At 56.5% G+C, this 26,032-nt stretch overlaps 1 protein-coding gene across 1 annotated transcript; it reads left to right on the top strand.

Annotated features, from left to right (window-relative positions):
* The first annotated feature begins 316 nt into the window (after positions 1-316).
* On the top strand, positions 317-24,733 carry NPTXR (neuronal pentraxin receptor). The gene is made up of 6 exons (XM_032416918.1): positions 317-330; positions 2,682-3,474; positions 15,391-15,616; positions 17,685-17,932; positions 20,033-20,212; positions 20,554-24,733. The coding sequence occupies exons 1-6, from the start codon at positions 317-319 to the stop codon at positions 20,776-20,778; spliced, it is 1,686 nt and encodes a 561-aa protein (XP_032272809.1). The 3' UTR covers positions 20,779-24,733.
* Positions 24,734-26,032: the final 1,299 nt, after the last annotated feature.

Here is a 26,032-nt window from a genome sequence, read left to right as displayed (position 1 = left end):
CCCCTGAGAATCTGCTTTTCTGGCCATCTCTGGAGGGATTCTGTGTTGGGATTGGTGGTGGGGGCAGTCTCTCCCACAGTCCGGGAGAAATGGGTTTCAGGACCTCCAGCAGCAGGCAGTGTTGGGGGAACTAGGTCTGCAAACACTTACCAAGAAGCTACCCTGCTGGATGGTGGGGATGTAGATGAGCCAAAGAAGGAGAGGAGCGGCAGTCCAGGCAGCTGCAGCATGAGCAAAGGCAGAGAGGGGGGTCATTCTGGTGTGTTTGGGGAATTATGCACAGTTTGATACTGCTCCGGACAGTGAGGAATAGGAGATGAGGCTGGAAGGGTGAGCGGGGTCCAGATTACCAACAGTCTTACAAACCAAGAGAAGCTAGCATCATAAGGCCTGGCATTTACTGAGGCTTTCCATGTATTACTGTTATTCCCCCATTTTATAATTTGGAAAACTGAGGTGCAGAGAGAGTGTCAGGAATTGGGAAAGGCCTGAGACTTTACCCTCCTTGCAAACTATGTCGCACAACTGATAACAGGGCCAGGCAGGGTGAGAATGAGGCTTTCTGGCTCTAAGAGAATCCATGCCCTTGGCCACTGGGCAGTACTGCCTCTTAAGGGGTTTGGAATTTATTCCATAAGGGACGGCGAGCTTAGAAGGAGAGTGGCATGTTCCTATCACAGGTCTAAAAAGCCATTCTAGGGGCTAAACAGACCAATTTAACAAGATTTGACTCAAGCCTCTGGACCCATTTATCCAATTGTCCCCAAATCTCATGGGGCAGCTCACATAAAAGTGGCACCACTTGGTGCCCAAGCCGCAGTGGCTCCCTTGCCCTTGGCAGCAGCCCCCTCTCCCGGCCTCCCCTGTGCTTCCCTGGATTTTCTGTAACAGTTTCTCCTGGGGATTTTAGGTGTGTGTTTCTGTCTTCACAGAACACACGTAGACGCACCTGGAGTCCCGATGCCTCATGCACCTGCGGGACTTCATGGGCCCCATTCTGCCTGCGTCTGTCTTCAGAGAGCCTGGCTCACCTCTCCATCAGGGAGATGCTTCCCCCAAGCTGTGCCACCTGGCGGGGTTTCCAGGTCACCGCTCCAATGAGCACTAACTCACATCCACGCGTGCATAGGGCTCTGAGGTTCATCATATAGAGCTTGGCTCCCACTTTATAGCTCATGATCCTTGACACCCAGAGAGATCTGGTGAGCAGGGTAGGCATCATCCTGGGGCTGGGGGAGGGGTGGGGTGTGAGAAGCATGTGCTCAGGGACCACTGGGCAGGATCCCAGTGGTCAAAGAGCGTCCCCCAGGGCAGTGGCCTTCTGAGAAATGTTCTGGTCTCTTCCTGCCACCAGCACTATGCAGAGACCATACTGTAGCCATGGTGGTTCAGAGCCCCGGTTTGTGACTTGAGCCCCAGTCTCAAGTCAAGAATGCAGGCTAGGAAGGGAGACAGGCCTGGGTGTGGCCTAGGCTCAGGACTGACCTGGGTGTGGCCTTGGCCAGTACTCCCAGGAGCCACAGCCCCTCTCCTCCACCCTTCGCTGCAAAACAGCCGAACATCCGCAGCCTTCTCAGTGTCCTTCCAGCACTGGGAACCCAGGTTGGTCAGAAAACACCTCGTGGAAAACTGGAGCTGGACCTGAATTGTGGAGGATGGTAGGAAGTTTTTTTTTTTTTTTAAGTTTTTAATTGCAAAGTCAATTTGCCACAAAATACATATATAGACATTTTTGAAAGGAGAAAGTAAAAGTCTCCTCAACCACCCCCACACCATAGCTCACTCCCATTCCTTCTGGTTCCTTCCAGTGCCTGGTCCACATGCCCAGCAGGGTTTTACCTTCCTAATGTAGACTGTGGTGGGGAGAGGGGTCTTCTCTGGGACCCCGGATGTTTCATGCCCTTAGGGATTCTGCTACCCTCTGAGATCACAGGAAGTTTTTGTTTCTTTGTTTTTCTGCTGTGCGTGTGTGTGTGTGTGTGTGTGTGTGTGTGTGTTCTGAGTTTTTGGTTTTTTGGTTTTTTTTTTTTTTTTATGGGGGTGGAGGGGAGTGAACCCTGTTCCTTCAGGAGGTCGGAGGTGGCGAGCGACAGGCTGGTGGTTGCCTCAAAATCTCCAGTCCCCTGCCCCCAATACTAACCTCTTTTCTTCTACCCACGCCCACCCCAGCTCAACCCTACAACCTGAGTCCCCTCAGGGGCGCCTGAACTCAAACGCTGCTCCAACGCATTCTAGCTGCGTGACCTTGGACAGCGACCTGGCCTCGGTGGGCCCCAGGCTTCTCATTTCCCCGGTGAGCGTGTCCCCCGTGAGGCTTAATTGAGCCCGAGCTTGTAGCTCGCTCGGCACTGAGCTGGACACGGAGACAAGCTCCCCGCCAGGTAGCTGTCGGCACTGCGGGTTCGGGGAGGGGGCTAGAGCCCAGGAGGGGTGCGGCGGGGGTCCCCCGGGAGTCCCGCCGCGCGGCCACCGGGTCGCCGCCCGCCCCCCACCTCCCACCGGCGCTGTGCGGGCGGTGGGATCGCGCTCTCGGCGGCGCCCTGGCCTCGGCGCCCGGCACGGAACGGGTGCGGGGCTGGGCCAGGGCCGGCCCCGGGGGGAGCGGGCGGGGCGGGGCCGCCGCGCCCGCTCCCCCTCCCCGCCGCCCGCCAACTTCTCCTCCTCGCGCCGCCCGGGCTCAGAGCGGCGGCAGCAGCGGCGGCGGCAACAGCTCCGGCTCCGGCTCCCGCTCCCGCTCGGCCCCGCTCGGCCCCGCTCGGCCCCGCGCGCCCGGGCCCCGCGCCCCGACCCCGCCGCCGCGCCTGCCGGGGGGCCTCGGGCGCCCCCGCCGCCCGCCTCACGCTGAAGTTCCTGGCCGTGCTGCTGGCCGCGGGCATGCTGGCGTTCCTCGGTGCCGTCATCTGCATCATCGCCAGCGTGCCCCTGGCGGCCAGCCCCGCGCGGGCGCTGCCCGGGGCGGCGCACAGCGGCGCCGATGACGCGGCCGCCGCCGCGGCCGCCGCCGCCGCCGCGTCCCCGGGCCCGCAGCGCAGTCTGAGCGCGCTGCACGGCGCTGGCGGCTCGGCCGGGCCCCCCGCGCTGCCCGGGGCGCCGGCGGCCAGCGCGCACCCGCTGCCGCCCGCGCCCCTCTTCAGCCGCTTCCTCTGCACGCCGCTGGCGGCCGCCTGCCCGTCGGGGGCCGAGCAGGGCGACGCGGCGGGCGGCGAGCGCGAGGAGCTGCTGCTGCTGCAGAGCACGGCCGAGCAGCTGCGCCAGACGGCGCTGCAGCAGGAGGCGCGCATCCGCGCCGACCAGGACACCATCCGCGAGCTCACCGGCAAGCTGGGCCGCTGCGAGAGCGGCCTGCCGCGCGGCCTCCAGGACGCCGGGCCCCGCCGCGACGCCATGGCCGACGGGCCCTGGGACTCGCCGGCGCTCATCCTGGAGCTGGAGGACGCCGTGCGCGCCCTCCGGGACCGCCTGGACCGCATCGAGGTGAGCGCCGCGCGCCGTCGGGCGCGGGCCGGGGGTGTGGGGGGGGCGGCCGGCGGGGGGCCCCGGGAGGAAAGGGGAGGCCGGGGCCTGCCGCCACCGAGACGCTGGCCCGCGGGGCGCGCGGGAAAGCCTCGTTGCCCTCGCCGTCCCCTCCAGGCGCCTCTGTGACAAGCCCCAGTTTTCGCATCTGTGAAACGGGCGTCCCAGTGTCCACGCGTAGTGAGGATTTACCAAAATGTAGGTATGTGAAAATGGTTGGCACGTACTAGGACCTCGTTAAATGTCCGTTTCATTCGTTTCTTCCAGACACCCCCAAAGCAGCACCAGTCCCACTCGCTTCCTAAGGTCGGGAGGGAGAAAGGAGGCGCTGTCCAAGGGACTCGGGAATCTGCTGTCCTGCTGAAGAGCAGGGAACAGAATGTCCCATAAGCCAAATCCGGGTGCCCCTCAGCGCTGCCCATCTCCATATCCCCCACTCGGCCTCAGACCACGGACCCCAGGGCAGCAGCTTAGAGGGTGCTGGCCCAGCCCCCAGTACGTGGAAGCCAGCAGCTCTGGGTGGGGACTGACTGGAGAATAGGGCCTCCCGCGGGTGGACACCTTCTTCGGACGTCCCTGGCTCAGGTCAAACACAGGGGGTCTAAGAGGGGGAGTCTGCTATTGGCTGTGGTGTGGTCCCTGGCCAATTTCTCCTTTGAGGTTGCCAGACCCCTACCTCCCTGGGGGAGCTGGGCAGACTTGGAAGGACGGATGTCTGCAAGACACTGACCACCCGTAGCCATCCATGATTTCCAGATGGCAGGGAAGGGGGTTAGCAACAAAACTGAGTCTGTGGAAAGAGGTGGGGGAGAGAGAGAGGCCAAAGCCCCCTTTCATATTTTCATATTTTCCCCCAACCTAGCAGAGCTGGCAAAGGCAGAGGGAGGAGAGCCTGGAGGAAAGGAAATGTAGGGACTCCCCCTCCTCATGGCTCCCTCAGATCAACCTCTGGCCTGACAGCAGAGACAAGGCCTGTGGGGAAGGTTGGCCATGGCCATGGCCCAGCAGCCTTCCAGAAAGTCTGTGCTGGTGTCAGCACCCCCCCCCCCGCCCCCGGGTCAGAGTGCAGCCAGGCCATCATCACAGCCGACCTTCTCACCTTATCTGTGAGAAACTGGGGGCTCAGGGCCCTCCTAGGTGAGTGGCAGCTGCAGGAGGAACGCCCAGGAGGCTTGTCTGCCAGGCCAGCAGCATCCCCTTTTCCTACTTCGGCTCTGGGGCATTTCTAGGATGAGAGAGCCAAGAGCAGGAAGATAATCAGGGGAACGCTGAAATTCAACAGTGCAGGGGAGCCTCAGTTTCCTCACCTGTGAAATGGGGACAATAACAACACCTACCTCGTTGGGCTGTTGGGAAGACTGAGTGAGTTAGTCTTTGCGAATGGCCCAGAACAGCGTACGGCAGCGATGTGCTCCGTCAGTGTGAGTGGTTGCTATTTTTGTCGTTAAGCTATAATACTGCTAATTTTTTAAGTAGCCAGAAATAAAAATGGGAACAAACCCCCCTCTTTTAGGAAAAAGAGTTTATTAACGTAAAAAAAAAAAAAGTTGTGGTTTTCAGTAGACTTCCTCTTGCCTGCCCTAGCCCCTGCCTCCACACCCAGATGGCACCTGTAGTTCCTCCCACGTCTGCGGTTGGCAGAGCTGGGCTTGCCCTGGACCTGTTCCCCAGCACCTGTGCATTCGGCAGGGTGGGCTCCCCTCCAGGTAGCCTGCTGAGGTTGGGGGACGGGGCGGGGATCCTGGCGGCTGGCATTTGGCACCAGATCGGCCTCCCGGGTTGGGAGAGCCCTGGCTTCCCTGCACATAGCCCTCCTGCTTTCTGAGCGCAGTGGACCAGGAGGGAGAAGGGCGGGGCTCTGCTTGCCCACCAGGTCTGCCTTCTGAGCCTCGCAGCAGCTGGGGTCTGGACCCTGACAGTCCAGTCGGGCGGTCAGACTACTGATCTCCGCGGGACTGCGTGCGTCCTATAGCCACTACCTACTTCCTCCCCTCTCTTTTCATCCAATATCCTCAAAAGGAAGCCCCCGGATTCCCAAGGTCTGTTTCCTCATCCCTCCCTCTGTCCCTTTATGGCACACTGAACGTGCTCTGGGGATGTCACCGGAGTTGATCAACTGAACAGGAATAATTCAGTCCTTATCTTGCTGAATGCCTCTCCAACATCTGACCCCATCCCTCCCTCCCTCCTACAGACCTCCATGCCCTTGGCTTCTAGACACCTCTTACCTGCTCCTTCTCCCTCTCTGCTTCTGTGTCCCCTTTTGGGGTCCTCCTCCTTTAATGGTTGCGCCCGCCTGGCTCTCCTTTCACTTTCCCTCGGTGAACTCAGCCATACCCTGCAGCTTCCAACACATATTCTACTGTGATGCCCCAACCAACTTAGTCCAGCCCAGGTTTCTCTCCCGAGCTCCAGACCGACAGATCCAACTGCTTCCTGAGCACATCCCTCTGGACATCACACCAGCCCCCTGCCCTCATGGTGCCCCAACCTGAACTCAGGTCCTCCGCCAACCTGCTTTTCATGTGTGTTCTGAGAAGCTCCTCCCCTACCCTCCTTCCAGTCGACCTCATCTCTCTGGATGCTTGCAGCAGCCTCCTCAACCCACCAGACACACCCCTCCACCCGTCTTCCTCCAGGCAGCCCCAGGGATCTTCCTTAAGCCCATCATGGGGCTTCCTTGTGGTGCAAACTCCCCAGCCTGCTCCCAGGCTGTCTTTTCCGAGCTGGCCCAACTCCCAGTTCCTTCTTGCCTCTGCCCAGATTACCCCCAGAGTATCCATACTTATCATCTAGGACTCTGCTCTGAGGACGCCACCTCCCAGAGGCCCTCCCTAATCACACACTGTCTTTTTCCTAGCCCCAATCCTGCTCCCATAACCCTGGGCACATCCCTGCCTGTCTCCACTTGGCACATCTCTGCATCACCTCCTCCCTCACCCCATCGGCCTTCCACCAAAGGGGAGGGAAGTTCACACTGGCCCAGGCCTCTCCCTGAGGCCTCAAGTGAGAGCCACACTTGTGGGCTTAGGAGAAATTGCCTTCCTTCCTGTGTTTTCATTTTTGTTATTGTTGTTGCTGTTAATTGAAAAAAGTCAAAAGGTGTTTTGGGGGGGAGAAATCGCATTTAATCCCACCATTGTATCCGTTTTGTTTTGTTTTGTTTTGTTTTTGGCCCCTCTCGGTCCTTTCTCCAGAGGTAGACATTGTTCCAGAGTTACTGGTTGCTGGTAATTACCATTTTAATGATGGCCATAATACACTGGAATCCATCTCTGACTCTATCATCCATCAATCCTCCTATCGTCTCTTGTTACTGGAGATGTAGGTTGTTCCTAATTATTTTTCTTCTAGATGCTCATTGCAGGATCAATTTCATGCAGATAGTTGTTTGGGTTTTTTTTTCTTTTTTTCTTTTTAAGTCTCTTGAATTATTTCTTTAGGCTGGAGTCCCAGGAGTGGTATTACTGGGTCAGAGGATATTGATCTTTTATGGCTGTGGCCAAGAACCACTTTCCAAAAGGGTTGAACCATTTATATGGCAACCAGCCATATATGCATGTTCCAGTGTTCCATTTTTGCATTAATTTAATAATGTGTAAAATGAAACTTTAAGATTGATTTAATCAGAAGTTCTTTGACTGAAACCACATCCCTAACCCGGCCTGGCAAGCTGGTTGCCTACCCCCATCTTGGAGTGGGAAGACAGGGGTAAGGAACACTCTGATGATGGTCACAGCGGACCCTGGGCTTGATAACAATTATAGCTCACACTCACCGAGCACTGCGCGTTCTCTCATCTAATCCTCATAAAATCTCCATGAGGGAGGTAACGATTTTATTCCCCTTTTACAGATGAAAAAGACCCAACATTCAAAGGGGTTAAGACATTGGCCCAAGGTCACACAGCAATGGGGCCTGGATTTGACCCTGTCGGTGTGTCTGGCTCCAGAGTCCTTCCTTGTGCTCCATTATTTTCTCTAGAGCCACCTGGAAAGGTCAGACCTCACCTACCTTCAGGAGAGTGAGAAAGACAGATGAGGGCAGTGCCTGGTGCTGGATGTGGTCCTGGGCCATTTCTGCCTCTGCGCACCCGGAGCAAGAATGATGAGGGCCAGTCCTCAAAGGCTTGTCCTGCTGGCTGGCAGGATCATCAGAAGGCTCACGTGGGAGCTTTGCTGGTAATAGATAACAAATAGTATTTATTAGCTTATCAGTCTTCAGCCCTGGGAAGTGGGCTGTATGCGTCTGCATCTTCCGGATAAGGACATGGAGGACCAGAGACTCTAGAGGAACCAGGGCCAGGCACACCACCCCACCCCCACCCCTGGCTTCGGTTTCCACTCCATAAAATGATATGGTGAGCCAGATGTTCTCTAAACACCTTCCAGTTCTAAATATTCTCTGAAATAGGCTGGCTGGTGGCATAAAGTGGAGTTCTTGTGATTTTAAGCTCTTCACCTCCCTCAGTTTTTTTTCTGTTTTCTTATCTGTAAAATGGGTGCAAGAAGGGGCTGGATTTGGTCCTGGCCCTTTGGGCTCTAAATTGGGAGTTCTTGGGCAGATGCGTCCTGCTTAGGAATTGTGGGGGGGGGGCGGGGTTACATGTGTGCGTGGCCCCAGCCGGGCCCCCAGCCACCCACTCCCACACCTCCAGTTTCTGAGGGAAATCTACAGATAAACACAGTGGCGTAGAGAAGCTCCTGGTGCCTTTTCTAAAGTCTGTTGATTGCTTTTGCTTTTCTCCTCCATTGCTGCGCATTCTGGCAGCTTCTGCTTGGTGGGGGCTGGTTCCCCTCACCCTGCCTCTTTGGCTGTGGAGGGGGCTGGCAGGGTGCAATGAGAGAGGTTCTGCCCGTTGAGGATGTGGAACCTCAGTGCCCACCAGCCACCTGCAGACGCTGTGGCTGGCCTCGCCCCATCTCCGGGGGGGGGGGCGCACATACTGGGAAGCCCTTAACCCCCACTTACCTGTCTGACAGGTGGGGAAGGGGAGGGGCAGGACCCCGGGAGGGTCCCTCTTGTCCTGTCATCCTGGGCACTGGGCCTCTCATCTCTGGCAGTCCTTCCCCCAAGAGAGGCCCGTCCTGCCCTTCCAAGCCTGCTTGGGAGAAGTCAGGGCCTTACCTGGGGGATTTTCTTTTTTTGAGGTATATCTTACATTCCAGATATGTAAGAGCTCATATATCTTGCGTATAAAACACATAAATCTTAAGTGTACAGTTCAGTGAAAATGCGCGTATGGATACATGCATGAGAGCACCACCCAGATCAAGAAGAGGACATTCCCAGTGCCCCCCCAAAGGCTCCTTTGTGACCCCTAAAGTCCCTTCTTCCCCAGAGGCACCACTCTCCCAGCTTCTGTCACCACAGATGTGGTCTGTGTTTGAACTTCATACGACCGTTCTCAGACAGCCGCACCCTGTCGTGTCTGTGTTTGTTTTGTTTGTCTGACATTTGATCGCGGGGCATGTATCGGGGATGGGTTATTTTTCCACACTGTGTAGTGTTTCAACATATGGATATGCCTAAGTTTACTTACCCTTCCTCTATGGATGGACATTTGTGTTGTTTCTGGCTTGGCGTTATTACAAATAAGGCTGCCGCGAACATTCTTGTGACATCTTTTGGTGGCGATAAGCCCTCATTTCTCCTGGCTGCATCCCCAGGAGTGGGTGTCTGGGTCCCGGGAGAGACATTTATTTAGCGTTAGGAGGTGATGCCAAACACTTTTCCAAAGTGGCAGTAAGCGTCGGCATGCCCACCTGTGTGTGAAGCTTGCCAGCCTTGGTACGGTTATTTTTAAAACCCTCCCCGTTCTGGTGGGCGTGTAGTGAACTCACTGTGGTTTTAATTTGTATATCTCTGATGACTCATGCTTTGGAGCACCTTTTCTTATGTTCATTGGCCATTTTGTGAAGTCCTTGCCTGTGGGAGGTGGAAAGAGGTCAGGGGTTGGTGCTCCTCACCAAGTGAAAATGTGGTGGGGTTTCCCAAGGACAGTCTAGGGCCCATGGTCCCCATAGAACTCTGGGGACAGGGACTGAGACAACCAACCCAAAGTGGAAGCACTTCTGTGCCCCCCACATACCCCTCATTTGACTCCAGGGGAAGCTGAGGCTCAGAGAGGCTGAGTAACTTGCCCGAGGTCACACAGTACAGCAGAAGCTGAGCTAAGCTCACAGCCAGGATTTTCTATAAAAATGGGCTGTGGGGTAGAGGGGTAGAGGGCAGTCTTTGCTGCAGATTTTTGGCTAGGGCCCGGAAGTATGTGGGCAAGCAGGACCTTAGAGGGAATTCTGTGGCCGCCTCAGTGCGGCAGCTGGATGGGGAATACTTGAAGGGAGAGGCAAGGGGGCCCGGGGCTTGGGGTATCCTGTCACTTACTCTGGGGCCTCTGAGCCCAAGAGGGAGGATGGACAGATGCTCAGAGAGCCTTCTCCTTGCCTCGCCACACACGGAGCGCCCTGACCTGGCACCCCAGCTGCACGGACACCCATTTAGACAAACTTTTGGTTACAGTTCCAAATCGGCCTTGCGGGCCCAGGACCAAGGATCAGGCTGGCCTCCGCCGCCCGCACGGTTACCACTCCCTGTGCCCTCCCGCCCCTCAGTAGACGCGAATGCTACTCCTGGTTATACCTATTTATCAGCGTATGCCAGCCCTCACACACATTCCTTCGTTTGGTCATTAATTATATTCCAAAACGTAGAGACCATTATTATCCCCATTTTACAGTTGAGGAAACCAACGGTCCCAGGAGTTGAGCAGCTTGCTGGGGCTCCTGAAACTTCAGCTCGCCGCCTCAGTTCCCTCATCTGTAAGGTGGGCCTCCTCACTTCCCCAGATTGTCGAGAGGGGTTGTGAAATGCGTGCACAGACCTAGGAAGTCGGGACCCTGGAAATGACGCGGACCTGTCTGATGTGAGAGTCGTGCCTGAACTCGCGACATCGAGTTGTCGCAGCCTGTGTGGACGCGGACGCGAGGATGAATGAGGGAGGGAGGGACCGAGGGAAGAAGCCCTCTCTCCTCTCCCTTCGGAGCATCTTAGATCAGGGGTCGGGAAAGCTGCCGTCTGGAGGGGGAGCCGGCATTGGCCAGGGGAGGTGAGGCTGGAGCAGGAAGTGTGTTCTTAGCAGAAGGAACAGCATGTACGAGGCCCTGGGAGAAGGGAGCCGGGGGCAGTTGGGGACTTTAGGTGGAAAGGAAGTGTAGCTTGCAGGGGTGGGTAGTGACGGCTGAGATCAGAGGGGCTGGGACTTTATGGGTGGGGGAGGGGAGCTATTGAAGGATTTTAAGCAAGGCGGTTGGTTTAGCAGTTAGGCAGCTGCCCCTGGCTGCCCGGTGGAGAAGGGCCAGTGTAGGGGCCCAGGTGACCGGGGCCTGGACTAGGGAGGCCCAGAGGACCCAAGTGAGGCTACCATTAAGATTCAGGTTTAGATTCTACCCTCAGAAACTCTGCTTTTAGATTTTTCCCTGTTTTTTTAAAGAAAGTCATTGCGGAGTATCTCAGACATACACAAAGGTATAAAGAATGCCATCCGGGTGGGGACCCAGACTCAAGACCCAGAACGTTTGCAATCAGCTCGTGCCCTTCAGAGCCTCCCAGCTCCACCAGCCCTCAAGAGAGGGTCACCACTGCCCCGAATTTGTATTCATCTCTCCCCGTGTGTTTCTTCCTGCTTTTTACAAATACATGATCTAGTTTTGAATCTTTGCAACTTTATACAAATGGTATCCAACTGTTCTTCTGTAATCTGCTTTTTCTCTCAATATAATGATTAAACAAAAAGGTTTATGGTTGGAGTTGAAGAAGGATGGGCTCCTTCAAGAGCTATAAGTAGTGGCAATAAGAACGGACACCAAGTGCCTCCCGGGCCTGCTCCACCCTCAGGACAGCCCTCACACACATTGGCCATTAACTCACTTCTCACTACAGTGTGATGAGATATTGCTGCACCCTTTTCTCTGGGGAAACTGAGGCACCGCAGCTGTACACGAGGTCACTAGGCAGGTGGAACCCAGATGTGAGCCCAGCAAATTCCCACTGGACTTGGGGGTGGTCAGATGGGGAGGTGCGGAGACCGCACCCACAGTGCCGCCATGAAGCCTCTCTTCCTCCACCCTGCTCACCACCCCCAGAGTTGGGCCCTGTGCTGTCCCGGGGGCGGGGGGTGAGCTGGGTGCTGAGGTCCGGCACCCTCCCTCTGCTCCCCGAAGGAAAGGAGCAGACCCCACCTGGGGACGAGGTGGTTGGGTCCTCCCCACATCCTCCCAGCCTCTGAGCCACCCTCCCTAGGCAGGTCCCTGCTCTCCGGGTCCCTCAGTGAGGCCGCCCCCCCCCACTGCAGTGTGACAGCCCACCGCACCCTCCCAGCCTCTTCATGGCCACCGGAACCTCTTCCACTGGCCCCCCAGGCAGGCAGGGCAGCCAGCACTCTGCCCACTTGGCAGAATGAGACCCACACTGTGAGGGAAGGACGGAAGAAGGCGAACAGCTTCTAGAACCCGAAGGGCCTGGGCTGGGGTTCCTGAAACTTCAGCTCACCGCCTCAGTTCCCTCATCTGTAAAGTGGGCCCCCTCACCTCCCCCGATCGTCGAGAGGGGTTGTGAAATGTGCGCCCAGACTTCCCCGGTGCAGGACCTGGCATGTGGTACACGACGATGAGGACAGGAGCCGCTGTCGTATTCTTGTTACTGAGGGCTAATGAGCCCAGCACGTTCGCGCTGAGCCGGGCTAGGACCCCGGGCTCTGGCTCAGGGCCCGTATACTCACGCCGAACCCCACCCAGACTCCCAGCACAAGAGTCTGTGGGTTCGGAGCCCCCCTCTCCCTGCCTCGTCGGGACCTGAGTGGGGGTGATGGCATCATCACCCCTCCCCCCATCTTGGGCTAGGGGCCCAGTTGGCATCAGCCAGGAGCCCACGCCGCACAGCCTGCGCCCGCAGCAGATGGGAAAGTGGGGGGGGGAGTCATGTTCTTCTGATTCAGACACTGGGGTGGGGAGGGGGCCACACACGATCTGCAGAGCCCACCTCCTCCCTGGCCCTCCTGCCGGCAACAGAGCTGGTGGCTCCGACAAAAGAACAGCTTGCACGCCCGCCTCGCTCAGCGTGCATGGCTTCTCCTCACCACGGCGTCTGTGTAAATAGCACTAGACGTCCTGTTCCTCCTCTGAGGGAGGAGGATGCTTTGCTCGAGAGCTCCAGAGGTGTCAGCTTTGCCCAGCCCCATTGCTGTAGGAAATTCGAAAGGGCTTCTGCCTCAGTTCCCCCATCTGTGAAATGGGAGCACTAAGAGTACCAAGCAAAATGAGCGGCTGTGAGGATTGGTGAGTAAATACACGTGCAGGGCCAAGGACGGGCCTGGCACCCTGTCTCATTCAGACGTGTGGCCCTCCTGTCAAGCTTGGCCCCGTGCAAAGAGGGAAACGGAGGATAAAGGGTGCCGGAGCCCAGGAGACCCAGCCGTGGCCCTGCTGGCACTGAGACAGGATGCATTCTATGAGCTAATTGCCTCAGCCCAAGATTTACTGAACGTTCAGCCACTTTAAGTGCAGTGGGTACTCCATGGACTTTCGTGGCCAAGGGAAGATTCTGGAGGTAGCCAGCTCTTCGTTGGCTGATGGGTTCAAGGCTCACAGTTTGCATTCTGCTTTTATTGTCCAGGAGGGCCTGTTACTTCAACTCTTCCATCCTTACATCTGTCCTGGGGATGGACAGAGCAGGACCTGTTGTCCCTGTTTCACAGAAGAGGAAACTGAGGCTTTGTGTTTAGCCAGAGTTAGGATTCGTAGGCACCCAGGGAGTTAGAAGGAGCCCTCCGATAGGGTATCGGAGGTTAGTGTCACAGGGGTGGGGCCAGCTGTCCAGAGCTGCTCATTAGTCCATGCCCCACCCACCACACTTGGCCTGCACCCCGGCCTGGGGGGCCAAGCAGGCGGTTGCATGGATGGGTGGCTGTGCCCTCTTAGGTGGGATGTGGTGGGGGATAAAGGTGGCCCGCTGTGGGGGCGTCTGGGTGGCTCAGTTGATGAAACATCCAACTCTTGGCTTTAGCTCAGGTCGTGATCTCAGGGTCATGAGATCGAGCCCTGCATCAGGCTCCATGCTCAGCGGGGAGTCTGCTTGAGATTCTCTCTCCCTCTCCCTCTGCCCCTCCTGCTCATGCCCTCTCTCTCTCTCTCTCTCTCTCTCTCTCAATAAATAAATAAATGTTAAAAAAAAAAAAAGTGGCCCGCTGTGGTCCAGCTTTTGTCCGGGCTCTTGTCCTGCACACCACCATTTAATCCTGACCACAGGTCTGCAAGCTGGGCATTCCAAGCCCTCATTTTGTAGATGAGGAAAAATGACACCAAAGAAGTTAGCCCCCCTGCTCCCACTCCCGAGGGGGAGTGTCAGTCCCTCCAACTCCCCAGCATGAGGTCATGGCAGCTTCTCTCAGGCGCTGGCCTCCCCGCCCCACCCTCCAGCACTTTGAGGCAGGACATCCATTTATCTGCTCATCACACAGCTAGAAGACACGCACCTCGAGGCGAAGGAATCTGCCCAGTCTCACCCAGCAAATGACCACAGGGCCAGGGCTGGGCCAATGAGGCTCGGGAGGGGTATCCTGTACTCGCTCCAAGCTGAGGGGCCATCCTGCAAGGCACAGGGCACTCAGGATATGTTAGGCCGTGCTCTTGGTTTTCTGTTTTGCCCTCGGCAGTATCTTCAGCCCTGGGTGCAGGGCCCAACCCATAGTAGGTGCTCCCTGATTATTCCTTGCTCGGTGAAGGTATCGTAAGAATTCAGTGAGCTCAGGCCTGGGGCTAAGGCTGCAGGCAAGGCCCAGGGCTGACTGAGCAGGAGCTGCTTGGGCCCTTGGGGAGTGTGGAGGAAGCCAAGGAGATAGGGAAGGTCTAATTTGGCTCCTAGAAGCTCAATGAATTATTAATGTCTGCCAGAGACTACCCCCTCCCAGAGTCTGGACTTGTGGCCTCGCCTGCCTTCTTCCACCCCAGAAGGGCTTCTTCCAGCAGGAGAGGGGGAGGAGAGCCCCCCTCCCTGGGACCCTGCTCCAATTCTTCTGCCCGCTGGGGTCATAAGGCAGCAAAAGGGACGCTCTAAAAAATCCTGGGCAGGATGAGGGTGTCAGAGACCAGCTTGGATCACTCTGCCCTGGGCAGTAATTGCAATAACCAGGCTCTGTTCATTGGCATTTACTACTTAGCCATCCCCCAACCCCCCTTCTAAATAGGTACAGTTGTACCCTGTTGCATGTGAGGAAACGGGTTCAGAGAAGTGGAGGCATTTGCCCAGGGTCACACAGCAGATTGATTCTGGAGCTGGATTTGAGCCCTGGGTTTTCTGACTAAGGCACCATTGCAGCCCTATTCCAGAAGCCCCTGGTTTGTGCCTCTGCATCTGCCCAGTGCCCACACAGAGCCTTGCACCATTTTGAGAAGGCTGGCGAGCGAATGAGTGAAGACTAAGGCAATCCACCCCTTCAAGAACCTGTCAGCATACAGCTTTCAGTTATGAAGGACTCAGCCGTGGCTCTCAACCCTGACTGCAATGTGAGAACCACCCAGGGGAGCTTCTAGAGCTCTCCACTGCCAGCACCCCACCTCCACCCCACCATAGGCTGAGATGTTCTTGAGGGTAGACCCAGCCTGCTTTCAGCTTACCATCAGACATCGGCAGTGGAAAGAGCCTGCTCTTTCGTTGAACATGTGTTGCCTGAATTTGATATAGCCATCCCCATTTGCCTTTGGGGAAGCTGAGGCTCACCTGGGGTCACCCGACGGGGTGGTGGGCATCTCTGAGCCCTGTGTCTCTTTCCTTCCACCCTCCAAGTGACCTCACATGCCCTTTCTTCTGCCCTGTAAGCAGCAGGAGCTCCCAGCCCGTGTGAACTTCTCAGCGGCCCCAGCCCCTGCACCCGCGGTGCCCACTGCCCTGAACACCAAGATGGACGAACTAGAGGGGCAGCTGCTGGCCAAGGTACTGGCCCTGGAGAAGGAGCGAGTGGCTCTCAGTCACAACAGCCAGCGGCAGCGGCAGCAGGTGGAGAAGGAGCTGGATGCGCTGCAGGACCGCGTGGCTGGACTGGAACATGGTAGGTCCAGGGCCCAGCAGAGGGCACTTTCCCAGATGGGTCTTCAAGGAGGCAGATTCACTCGAAAATATTTTTGCGCTCTCCAGAGGCTAAAGCTAGATGGGACAGTGGAGAGGGGGCTGCAAAACCCAAGAGGGAGAGAATAATTGGGGAATATCATTATTTTTCTTAACAGTTAACATTTTCTGGGCCTTACGTTCTGGGAGTGGGCTAAGGACTTGACATGTCAGCTGGTTTAATCTTCACAAACCACATGGGGCTGGTACTGTTAGTCCCATTTCACAGATGAGGACACTGAGGCTCAGAGAGGTCAAGCGACTGAGGCCCAGCGTCACACAGCCAGTGAGTAGTGGATCTGGACCTCAAACCAGGTCTGAGGTTTGGACTTTTCCAAGTCCATGCATTTAACAACCCCACAAAATCTATGAATCAGAATTTTGCTCCTTGCTTAGCAACTGGGCCTTGCAGTGCCAGGAGTCAGAGAAACGTGCTGTCATGGACAGCGCTCAGGTCTGAGCATCAGGAGCCCTGGCTCCCGGCTCCACAGCTGTCACTGGCTCACTTTGGAATTTTGCTTCCTTTCCCCAGGCCTCATTTTTCTCATCTGAAATGTGGGGATCTAGGACTCCTGAGCTCTCAGGGACCTTTCATCTTTGAAACCTTGTGAGGACCACCCTTAAGAGGCTTACAGACAAGTTATGGGGAAATCATGAGCAATAATCAGCGACTGGCTTAGACGTGGGACGTGAGTTCAGGAGAAGGAAATCCAAGAGGCTTCCTGAAGGAGGCGAGCCTCAGCCTAGTCGTTGAAGGCAGAGGGAGAGAGCCAGTCAGTTTTGGAGTGGAGGGGCCAGAGCAGGGGCAAGGCAGGAGGCAAGGCACGGCCCGGTGGGTTTCAGGGCTCACATCCTGGCTGGAGCACAGAGATAAGAAAGGCAAACTCACCCCTCCTCGGTCCTGCCACTGGCCCCCTGTACTGCATATTCTAAGGGATTGGGGGACACACCCCTCCAGAAGCTGCAGAGCAGAGAGGAGGCAGACAGCTAGGCTGGATGTCTGTGTGCCTGTGAGCAAGTTGTGTCCCTTCTTGGGACTCAACTTCCTCATCTATGAAAGGGGTTTCAAGGGGCACTGAGTCCCTTCCTCTCTTACCATGTTGCATCAGCACATCAGCCTTCACCCCAAGCCCCAACCAGACCTGGGAACCCAGGTCCACCATTTCCAGCCCCAACCCCCTAACCCCAGCCCTAACCCCCTAACCCCAGCCCTCAACAAGCAGCTAGAGAAGGGGACCTCCTACCCTAGAGGTGGGTGTGGTAGGTGTTCCCCCTGGCCTTGGGAGAGGTGACTCTCTAGTCTACCCCTGCAGAAAGCCCTCTGATACTCAAGACATAGAATCCCTGAAACTCTGCACAGGAAGGCACCCTGGACACCAAGGAGTCCCAAGATGATCTTGTTCGGATGGCAGCTCTGCCGCTGACCAGCTTTGTGGCCTTGAGAATATGACTTAATCTCTGCACCAAGGCTTCCTCATCTGTGAAATGAGGATTATAATAGTGGCTACCTCATGGGGTTGTCACAAGAATGATGTGAAAGTCTTTAGAACAGTGCCTGCCAGGTAGAAGGTTCTGTGTAGTGGTTATTAAATAAATAGGCAAAGAACTCAGAAAAATGATCATTGCCACAGCTCAGGTTTGTTGAGCATTTATTATAGGCCAGGCCCTTTATGTAGTTTGTCCCGCTCGGCCCTCACACAAGCCTGGGAGGGAGGAAATCTTATTTATGTCATTTAACTGAGCAAACCCGGGCTGGAGAGGTGACATTGAACTTGTGGGATGTCACGTGGCTGGAAAGTGTGGAGGCAGGATTTGAACTCAGGACGTCTCAGGTCCAGAGCCCTTGTGCTTTAACCACACCCATCAACACAGAGGCAGGGTAGAGAGGTCCATGAAGGCACCTGGCACATGGCAGATGCCCAGGGACTAGGAGCCTTCATCCTAGAGTCTGCCCTGCCCCTCCATCAGTGCCCACTGACCCCCACCATGTCCACCTTGCCCACTCCCCTCAGGGTCCTCAGCCTACAGCCCCCCAGATGCCTTCAAGATCAGCATCCCCATCCGCAACAACTACATGTACGCCCGTGTGCGGAAGGCACTGCCTGAGCTCTACGCCTTCACCGTCTGCATGTGGCTGCGCTCCAGGTCGGGGGGCAGTGGCCAGGGCACGCCCTTCTCCTACTCGGTGCCCGGGCAGGCCAATGAGATTGTGCTGCTGGAGGCGGGCCACGACCCCATGGAACTGCTGATCAATGACAAGGTGAGTGGGGGCTGGGCGGAGTGGGAAGAAAGTGGGGGACGGGGTTACCCTTCCAGGAACACCTGCACTGGGCTGGGTCCCAAGCATGTGGGCCCTTTCCATTCCCCTGCTTGGCAGCTTCAGGACACAGGAAATGCCTACTGGGTGCCAGGCTGGGTTCTGGGGATACAAAGACAAGCCAGACCTGGGGCTGGCTGAAGAGGGGCTTGTATCCAAGAGAGGCTGTCAGTGATGGCGTTTCCATTTACAGAGGAGGCCCGGGGGGCTTCCCCAGTGACCCAGCTGCGGGAGCAGGGCTGGAAGGGTTTGTCCCAGGGCCCTGCTCACTCTCCTGGAGAAGAGGAGAAGCAAATGAGGCCCAGGGACCTACCTAGGGAGGGAGCGCTGGTGGACTCCTCGCCCCGCCTCCTCCCCTGCGGCCAGCCCCTCTGCCCCTCCCCTCACCTGGAGAGTAGACTGGTGCCCTTGTTCTGCCCTTGGGCCACCCATCTTCCCCATGCCTGGGCCGCCCGCCCCCACTCACCTTGTCATTGGTGACATCCGGACAAGGATATGGGGGAGTGGTGTGGGAGTGGCATGTGATTGAGCAGGAGAAGAGGAGTGTTTTATCATCCTCATTCTCCCCAGTATCCTCCTCTACCTGCCATATTGCTTTGGGATTTGCAGGCATGGTGGTCTTTTGAGACCTCCCCCCCGGAGATGCAGACACCCCGTATCACACCCACCTATGACCAGCCCACAGCCACTTAGAGCTGCTAGGAAGTGACTGTCACCCATCAGAAGCAAGCTCAGCAGGAGGTGTCTTTCATGGGTGTCCTGGAGGAGGAGGAGGAGGAAGGAGATGGGCCTTGGGGACAGTGAGTTTCTCTTGTAGCCCAGTAGGTCCTAAGAAGGCTGGGGTAGCTGGAGTACATCTAGATCCTGCTGCCATGTCCCCTTCACACACCCCCTGGCTGCCATCCTTGGCCCTGCCCAAGCTCAGCACTCCGCTCTCAGCAGAAAGGATTCAGCACCCTGGACAGGGCACAGCACGGCCCTATTCCAGGAACTCTAACGTCTTTTTAAACGTCAGCCTCACAGGTTACTCAGTTCCCCTTTTATTCCAGCCTCTTAGCCTTTGCTCCTGCTGTGCCCCCACCTTGCTTTGACTTGCAGTGGAACAGTCAGATCCACTGTCCTTCCAGAGGTGTTTGAATACCATGTCTGCTGTCCCACACCTGCCTCTTCCTCTGGACCTCCCAAATGGCCCCTGTTATTTTGCCTTATAATATTGTCCCTGAAGTACTTCCCTCCCCTGCAGACTCAGCTCATTTATAGCTAGGACCAGATCCGCATCCCCAGTGTCCAGAACAAGCCTGGCACTAAGTGGGCCTCAGAGAATGTTGTGTTAAAGTGTGATCTCACAGAACTCTGGAGATGAATGAGCCCTTCGGGAGTCCCAAATCCACAGGCAGCAAGTACATTTCATCTCACAGGCCAACGCTAATCAATCACCAGCAGCTTCCCAGAGCACTGTTTTAGGAAAGATCCCGGGGCTGAGCCTGGGTTCACGATTGATTAGCCATGTCCGCCTTGGGTAGACGAGGCAGAGGTGGCTATGTATTTGCCATCCTTTGCCTGACCATTAGCATCCTTTGCATGAGGAACTGAGGCCCAGGGAGGAAAGAGCAGCCTCCCCAAGGTCCCACAGGAGGTTGGTTGGCAGAGCCAGGGCTGGACGCCAGTGCCCAGCCTCTGAGTCCAAGGCTGCTTGTACTCCTTGAGCCCAACCGTGTGCCAGGCGCTGTGTGAGGTGTTCAGAGGCTGTGAAATGTGGCTCCCGCCCCACACGACCTTACAGGCCTGTGAGGGGGTGAATAAGGAACCTGGAAACACTCGAAAACCAATTCTGAATAGTCCCTTGTGATCTGAGAGAAGCTGCCTGGTTAAGTTGTGGGGAAAGAGAAAAAAGTGCTCAGAAAGACATGGGGTTGAGAGGAAGGGGAGGGTAAACCTTGGCTCAGTCCCTGGAAAGGACACGGGTCTTCTGGGCTCCACCGCGCCGGTCCAGCCTTGGGGCTTGTGGCACCTCTGACCTGGGGTTGCGGGACCTATGTCCAGGTGGCCCAGCTGCCTCTGAGCCTGAAGGACAATGGCTGGCACCACATCTGCATTGCCTGGACCACAAGGGATGGCCTGTGGTCTGCCTACCAGGACGGGGAGCTGCAGGGCTCCGGCGAGAACCTGGCCGCCTGGCACCCCATCAAGCCTCATGGGATCCTTATCCTGGGCCAAGAGCAGGTAAGGCTCAGGGTGGTATGGGGGCTTGAAGCCTGAGTAGGTATCACACTCACCCAGGGCCCCTGGGAGGGAGGGGTTAGGTAAAGGGACCCTGGAAGCACAGCAGTGATCAGTCTGACCCAGCCATTCTGCAGATGGGCAAACTGAGACTCAGAATGAGCCGTGACCAGCCCAAGGGGCTGGAAACTTGGGGACAGAGGGGGAAGCTTGGGGCGGGGCTAGAACTTTAAGGGGCGGGGCTTCAGCAGGACCTGGGGCCTGATTGAGTCTGTCTGCCTGTCTTTTCCGATGGCTCACTCCATGTCTCTCTCTCTCCTTTCTCTGCTGCTCTCTTGGCCCAGGACACCCTGGGTGGTCGGTTTGATGCCACCCAGGCCTTTGTGGGTGACATCGCCCAGTTTAACCTGTGGGACCACGCCCTGACACCTGCGCAAGTCCTGGGCATTGCCAACTGTACCGGGCCGCTGCTGGGCAACGTCCTCCCCTGGGAAGACAAGCTGGTGGAGGCCTTCGGGGGTGCAAAAAAGACCACCTTTGATGTCTGCAAGGGGAGGGCCAAAGCATGAGGGGCCACCTCATCCAGGGTCCCTCCCTTGCCTGCCATTTTGGGGACCTTACGGTGGGGGCACACGTTCCCTCCTCAGCCTACCCACACACTGGCCTTCCCTCCTGCCCTGCTCCTGGCCATGCCTCCTGTTTCCCCCACCTATACCCACACCTCCAGAATGCCCTGCCCTGCAGTGGCTGTCCCCTAACCCCACTTGGATGGGGACAAGCAGCTCAAGCCAACAGGTCAAGCCTGGGTGAGTGGGGAGTGATAGCAGTGCCCACAGCACTGTCCACCCTCTCGGCATCACACTGGAGCGGTCTCTTACCCCCACCCACCCTGGCCCATCCACCACGTCTGATGCCACTGATCTCAACAGCATGTCCCATGGGGTCATGTATGGAGGAAGGGCCCACTATCTCAATGGCAGGGGTGGCTGTCTGCCCCCTGTCCCCCATGCACCAGGCCTGGCCCCTTCCCCTTCAGGGCCACAACAAGCTCTAGAGCTGTCCCCCCAGCTGAGAAAGGGATGACAGAGACATAGGAGACTCAGACTCACCCCTCCTCCATCTTTCCACCCGTTGCCAGTGAAGGGCAAGGGGATCTTGATGGAGCCTCCTGCACCCTCTCTCTTCCTCCTCTTTCCTCGTTTCTTTGTGTGCAGTGGTTTGAATGTTGGTTCCATGCCTGGCCCACCCCCACCTCAATTCCCAGGACATCTCCTTCCCGGCTCCAGCCTGAGGGACAAAGACCCTGGGAGGCCAAAAGGCCATAGTCACCCCTTGTGCCCACCCACACGTGTGCTAACTGGCAGGTCACCTCTCCTCCTCCGTGCCCAGGACAGGGCCTGGGCCACTTCAGCCTGGGCTGGGAGCAGCTTGTGACAGAGGCATGTGCCCAGGGGACCCAGGTTATGGCAGAGCCACATTACCTAATCCCTCTGCATGGCCCCGAAGCCTCTGGGGAAAGAAGGGAGAAACCGAGTGGGCAAAGAGGGGAGAAGCACAGAGTGGTGTACAGAGCACTGGCTGAGAAGGAGCCCATGGTTCCTAGCCAGCCTGGCTGCTCACCTGCTGTGTGGCCTTCTTCTCTGGCTTGGCCTTCCTCATTTGTGAGCTGAGGCCCTTGCTTTGGTCATTTCTCCAGATCAAACGTGAGGTGGTCTGTGATTCCAAGTGGGTCGGGTGGGGCAAGCCTGACGCTGCCTAGGAACCAGGGGCAGATCCTGAGAGTAGGCAGCAGATGGGATCTGGCCGGGCATGGGTCAGGGTCAGCAGCTGCCTCCAGAGAGTCAGGGGCAAGGGCAAGGGGCAAGGCAGACCAACCTCATACACAGATTGTAAAAACCAGCTTTTCTGGATCACGCCCCCCCCCCCCAGCCTGGCACCCTTGCCCATCTGAGAGGGCTGAAGGCTTCCAGCTCCCCACCCTGAGTCCTCACCAGCTCCCGCAAGATAGTGGAAGAATGTAAAAGCTATAATGTAAAAGAATGAAAATACCCAGTCTGACTTCTTGCTTGTGTAGATGGGGAAGAGCTCCGAGAGGTCAAGTGACTTACACAGGACCACACAGCACAATGTGGCAGAACCAAGACTAGAACCCAGGGCTTCTGACACCCTCTTCAGTGCTCTTCCCCCCTACACCATACTGCCTGCCCATGAGTGTCTTTGAGTCCAGCCCTCACCTTAGAGGACAGACATTTTAAAGAGGTCAGAATGTTTTCCAACATGAACATCTTCCTTTATGAAACACACAAACATCTTGGCATCGAGACCCCCCCCACCACAGGAAGTAGGGGGAGGAGAGGGGTGATCCCCAGGCACTCTGGCAGGAATAGAAGGCCGGCGTTCCCTCTGCCAGTCACCTACCAGGTGTCTGGGCAGCTGCAGGCTGCCTGACTCAAGCGGGAACCGGTGCCTTTTGCCCCGCTTTCTGTTCCCTGTCTCTGCTCCCCACCACCACTTAACCTGAGGCAAGATGCAAGAGCTGCAGGCTGTGGGGCCCATTGCCATGGAGGCTTCTCCAAGACTTGTTGCCTCCAGCCCCCAGTTCCCTCCCTTGTTGCCAGTTCAAGAGCACAAATAGACCGTTCAGCACCACGGGCCCAACTCCCCCTAGAAGAAGCAGCGATGGCGTGCTTCAGCCAGAACTGCTGAGACCAAGGTTGCCCTGGTAACAGCCGATGACATCAGCCTAAGTGCTGGGTCAAGCGTCTCTTAATGACATATGCTGTTGCTGGGGTGACAGCAGATTCAGGACCCAGATTCCCGGGACACTGGGCTCTATTGGGTTTCCGTTACTGGTTTTAAGGAAGCAGCTTTTGTGGAGGCCTTGGGGAAAGAAAGGGTCTAGGAGGGAACTGACAGAACTTAGCCTACCCAGAGGCATCATCCCAAGTCCTTTATGCTTTGTCATGGTGACAAAGACGAGACATCTGACCTTGGTCCCATGCTGAGTCACCCTGGTCAGCCCTCCAGAGGGCACAGGAACAAATTAGAGGCGTTGAGGTGCAGGCTGTGAGTCTGGGCCATTGGTGAGTGGCCTGGGTGCCCATTTCCATTCCAGGAAGGTGAAAGCCCGAAAGTCCCCACCCCTCCTTCATCCACTCATCGTTCTTCACCTTTGCCGAATGCCTGCTGTTTGGATGCCAGCTCTGGTCGTCTAGCTGCTCCTGGGCACAGCCAAGAAGACGGGGAAAGAGGAGCTGGAAATGGCGCTCGCTTGTGTCCCTGAGCTGCTCTGGCTAATGGTGATGATGGAGCCTGTTTGTTCCATCTTTTTTAAATGTCAGGCACTGTGCTGAGCACCTCACATCTCATTTATCCTCACAACACAGTCGTAAGCTGGGACTGTTCTTAGCCCCATGATACAAGGGAGGGAACTGGGGCACAGAGAGGTTAAGTAACCTGCCCAGTGTCCATCAATTGGCAGGTGCTGGAGTCCAGACTTCAAACCAAGGCAGGTTACAGCCAGGACCAAAGGACTGGCAGCCCTACTCTCTGTGGAGTGGGACTTGAGCATCATTGCTCCCGATGGGTTTTTCCCTAAAGAGATGTGCCTGACCCCATTCACTACCCTCACAGGGTTGGTGATGGAGGAAGAGGCCCGGGATGGGCTGGCCCCAGGGCCAGGGTCCCCTTCGGTGAGGCCGTGGGAGGGGTCTCTGCAGTGTGCCCGCCACCTCAGCCCTCCAACTGGCTCTCGTTTCCAGAACTCAAAGGTAAGAGGAAGCTGGACGGTCTCCCAAGAGTCCCAGGCAGGGAATGGGGGAGAGGATCTTTCTCAAACTTCTGCTTTGGGTCAAGCCCTGCTCCAGGTGCTTCACAGCTCTTATCTGCCAGATTTTGCCCCCCTTTGTGGCATTCTGTACCCCCAGTCAACATCCCAAGGGGACAAATCACCTTGCCACAATCGTGCATGACCTAGGACCACAGCTTTGGGCAGGAAGGTTTCTTCAGGAGGCCCTCCTGAAGTCTCATTTTATAGATGAGGATGCCGGGGCCCCAGGAGGGTGAGTGGCCCTTGGGGCCACCCAGCCAGGACACCTGGAGACCTGATCTCAGCTTTCTGACTCTCCACAATGCAGTGGTCCCTACCCGCCACCAAGAACTGGGTCCCTGGTTCCTCTCCATTTCCCAGCACCTTGCCCGGAGCAGACTGGAGAAAGGGTCCCCTCCCAAAGATGCGATCATTCTTTTCCCCTCTGTCCCAGCTGCCTGCCACCCCAAACCCCACCTCACCCCTGCTGGGTGGGGAAGGGGCTCTCGTGGGCCCAGGCTGAGCAGTGAGTGAGCACGTCCAGCTGTCTGACACTGTGAAATTAGTGCACCCGCCCCCCCCCCCCGCCTAATTTTGTACATAAAGTGACATGAGATGCAACGTGTGTGTGTATGTGTATGAGATATGTCCTGGGTTTTGTTACTTTTTTGTTTTTTTAAATTTGAATGTTCAAAATAAACAATGTTTACTCTGAGGCTCTTCTTGCAAGGGTGAAGTTAGCCTGGGGGGTGCGGGGCAGGAAGGGGACGGCTACCTAGGGCAGGGCAGCAGAAAAAGACAGGAGGCGCCGCTTGGTGCCCCGTAGCCTCACCACTTTGGCCTCTCAGCTGATTGTTCTGCCAGCTCCCAGGCGCAGACATACCCCATTCCCCAGGATTTATGCAGGAAGGATGTAAAGAACACAAGTCCCACATGGAAAGTGTCCCAGTTCTGATAACTGGGTTTTGGCCTCATTCCCAACACCCCATCCCCACCTCGTGCCCCAGTTCTGGGAACCAGGTCCTTGACTTGTTCCCTGAGACCCAGTCTGCCTGAGTCACTTGCCTGGACCCCCAGAGTGTCACCTCCCTTGGGCCCTAGAGGCGATGGGGTACGAGAGAGGGAGGGACACTGTTGTATTTCAACCTGTCCCTGCTCCACAGTCTACCTGGACCCCTCTGACTTGTTTGGCCTCTAGGCTGGACTCTTTGACAGTGTCAGGGTCTGCTACCCCCACCCACCCCTGCAGCACCTGCCCTACCCCCGGGAGGTCTTGATCTGGTCCCCGGTCCTCCCTGTCCACACCATCTTAGGGGCACATCCTCTGCCATCCCATCAATACTGTTACTGCTCGTAGTTGGACCGTGTCCAACTTTCACAGACAGCCCCTATGAAAAGGCCAGGGGGCCCGCGGGTCAGGGGGTCACACCTGTAGGACAGGCCTTCCAGAATTTTCCAAAGCTTCCCAAACTTCCCACCTAAGTGAACTCACCCCATGAAGATCAGGGGGTATAGCTAGCTGGAAGCAGCACTTGAAACAAGAAAACCATATCTGAAGTCTACTGAGTTATCCGAAAACTTCATGTGCTTTCTTCCTTCTCCAAAATGAACCCAGATTTGTTTTAAAACATTGCCTTTGATTACTTAACACAGAGCAAAATTAAGCTGCAGGCAATTCACTTTGTTTATCCTCTCTCGCACTGATTTACTTACAAACACCCTCTCCCTCTGTCCCATCAGCTGGCAATGTCCAACCCTGGTTTAATCCCTACCATCCACCCGCTTCATGTCAGCACCTGCCCAGCTGAACCCTGATGCAGAAGAGCACAGGGCTCTGATGTGTGTTGACTCTCATTTCAAATTCATGGCCAGAGATCTCCAAGGGGCATTTCTGCCTGCCCTACAATCTTAGCACTTGCCTTGTATGAGGGCTTGCTCTCCAAATAGCTAAAAATCAGACCCTCTCCCTCTTCAGACCTCCTAGAGCCTCTCCACCCCCCTTCCCACACCCTCAA

The sequence above is a fragment of the Phoca vitulina genome, unplaced genomic scaffold (assembly GCF_004348235.1).
Source record: "Phoca vitulina isolate PV1807 unplaced genomic scaffold, GSC_HSeal_1.0 scaffold19, whole genome shotgun sequence".
Classification (NCBI taxonomy): Eukaryota; Metazoa; Chordata; class Mammalia; order Carnivora; family Phocidae; genus Phoca; species Phoca vitulina.
This window is presented reverse-complemented; position numbering and strand designations above follow the sequence as displayed.